The sequence below is a fragment of the Echinops telfairi genome, unplaced genomic scaffold (assembly GCF_000313985.2).
Source record: "Echinops telfairi isolate 266 unplaced genomic scaffold, ASM31398v2 ScPeMD7_443;HRSCAF=831, whole genome shotgun sequence".
Lineage (NCBI taxonomy): Eukaryota > Metazoa > Chordata > Mammalia > Afrosoricida > Tenrecidae > Echinops > Echinops telfairi.
In genome coordinates this window covers 48,495,266-48,497,862 of record NW_022104341.1, presented here as the reverse complement: position 1 = coordinate 48,497,862, position 2,597 = coordinate 48,495,266, and the positions used below count along the sequence as shown (strand labels likewise).

The 2,597-nt window shown below is 34.2% G+C and overlaps 1 protein-coding gene across 3 annotated transcripts in view; it reads right to left on the bottom strand.

Moving 5' to 3' along the window:
* Positions 1-415: 415 nt before the first annotated feature.
* CRYZ (crystallin zeta) overlaps positions 416-2,597 on the bottom strand; it is a 33,479-nt gene continuing 31,297 nt past the window's right edge. For all 3 annotated transcript variants that reach the window (XM_045291862.1, XM_045291863.1, XM_004699329.2), the window contains 3 exons: positions 1,781-1,882; positions 1,572-1,667; positions 416-924 (listed from right to left, as the gene is read on the bottom strand). In XM_045291862.1, the coding sequence (XP_045147797.1) occupies positions 763-924; positions 1,572-1,667; positions 1,781-1,882 (360 nt within the window). In that variant the 3' untranslated portion in view covers positions 416-762. The remainder of the gene's footprint in view (positions 925-1,571; positions 1,668-1,780; positions 1,883-2,597) is intronic.

Here is a 2,597-nt window from a genome sequence, read left to right as displayed (position 1 = left end):
TTGTACATCGTTTCTCAAAACATTTTCTCTCCACTTCATTCTTAATGTGTCAAATTTGTGAGAATACTAATTCAAATTAAAAAAAAAAAACCCATGTAATCCTATCATCCAAACAGATAATTCTAACTCTGCTATGAAAAAAATCTAGACATTTAAAAATATCTATATGGAGACTCTGTACTTGGTGCCATGGTACATGAAACATAAGGGGGCTATCCTCATGACCCTTATATGAGTCATTGGTAATCAATCATTAAAATGGTGAATGATCTACTATTTGGAAAATGATGGTAAAATGGACAATTTGTTCTTGTTGGATTTAGATAAGGTCGCTTTGGAAAGGAAGTCTCTTTTAGTTGACAACACTCTTCAGAGTGCAACACAATACTGAGCTAATCACAGACTACCATGTTTGTAAGGATAAGCAGGCACAGGAATCTTTATTTGCATTAGCATATTTTAGATAAAGGTCTAAAATGAATCATCAAGTGTCAGTTCAGAATTCCTGGATTATACATAAATGCCAAGTAATCATAATACTCAATTTCCAATGATGATGACTCCTTGGTTAAAGGTAGAAGATATAAAGATATTATAGGCTATCAAATTCAATTTTATTCCACAGTCCATGATCTCTAAAGAAAAGCCTTGCCTTCTAATATAAGAAAAGTGGTGATCCAAATGAATATTAATTAAAATAAAAATACTATAAGTAAAACTGGGGGAAGAGACTCTAATTCCAGAGCAAATATATAAGAATCATTATAAGAGAAGAATCATCTTTCCAGTAGCCCCACTGCCATGAATGATATTTTCATGAGCTTCGACCACTTTCTCCAATGGATACTGAGAACCTATTACAGGTTTCAGCCAACCAATTTCCATTCCAGCTTGAAGAACTGCCGCAAACTGCCGAAATTCCTCCTAAAGGAAAGATGAAAGGTTTTATTCAAAGGACCAAATGACTGAACTTTCAGTGGCACCAAAAACCTTAAGAATCTAAGTGTTATAGGTAAAAGTGTCTTACATATGTGTGGCTTTTGTCAACCTGTCAACACAACTTTAGAGAAAGCAGTTCTCAATAAAAACTGAACAAAATACACTCATTGCCACTGTGTCAATTCTGACTCACAGAAAATCTGTGGACAGAGTGAAACTGCCCCTGTGGATTTCTAAGGCTGAAAACCCTTGTAGGAGCAGACAGCCTCATCTTTCTCCCACGGCTCAACTGTCAGTTCAGATGGTTGGCCTTGTGGTTAATAGTCCAATGCGTCACCCACTACACCCAGGACTCCCAGTTCTCAAAGGGTAGCCATACTTCCTAGTTCTCCTGGGATAATCTCAGGGTATTTTACACCCACTGCTCTGAAGTATTTATTATTTACACCCTTTATTTCTCAAAAGTGATCTGACTTGGAAAATACATTATGGTGCTGTCCTACTAGCTTCAAGGGATGAATCATCCACTCCTCTAGTCAGATAACTGAGTTTAACATCTACTCATTAACCTTCTGGTGTACCTGACTTAGCAATCTTTCAAATAACAAAATAAGAGCCATTTCTTTCCGCACCTTGGTTGATGAGTAGAGAGCAACTCCAATGATACTAGACTCTTTTGCCATGGTGTCCCTTGGGTTTATCTCAATAGGACCTCTGCTGCCAACAATCTGTCATGAAAAACAACATAACTCCCATTTTACTCCAAGAGAGTATGAAATGTAGGGTTTAAAAATCTGAAACTATGGTAAAATTTCAAAGGAGTAAAAAATTAAATACTCACTATTACTCGTCCTCCATTAGATAGAAGTTTCAGATCATTACTAAGATTTATATTAGCTAGCATTTCAATAATCACATCAATTCCTTTGTCACCAACAGATTTCTAAATAACATACAAAAGAGTGCATAATAGGATTAGAAAATAAGCAACAAAAAGAAAAAAAATAAGCAAAAAATAAAAAATAAAAAAAATAAGCAACAACAAAAAAGCTGTGAAATAACTTCCATAGTTAATGTAATTTAAAAATATGTTTCAAATGACCAATGAAATGGTATTTTTAGGATAAAAACCCACAAATTTTCAAGTGATCACATTATATAATGATAATGTGATTTCAAGGTACGAGCTACAATATCTGAAATGATAAAAATTTTACTGAAAAAAAGTGCTATAGCTAAATAAAATTTGCTTGGAATTTCAGGTGCTTAGGTTCAATTTGCTACAACATGTTTTCCTCAATTCAGAATTTTCTATGTCCAAATGCATTTTCATAGAGAAACAAAGCCTGACAACCCCAACCCCCCAAGGGCCTCTGGTTTTTATTAAAAAGGAAAACTGCTGGTTGGTTGGTGTCATGAGATGCAGTGTGTGCACTCAGTTTTATTCTAAATGGCTAACAATCAATTGTCATATCGTTGTTTCCTTTCTAGTTTTCAAATGTTGATTCTCAAGATCTAAAACATACCCTTAAAAAGCTCTATATATGCATAGTATATAAATTTTACTTTTTTAAAAATCATTTTTTGGGGCCTCATACAACTCTTATCACAATCCATACATACTATATCAATTGCATAAAGCACATTTGTACATTCAT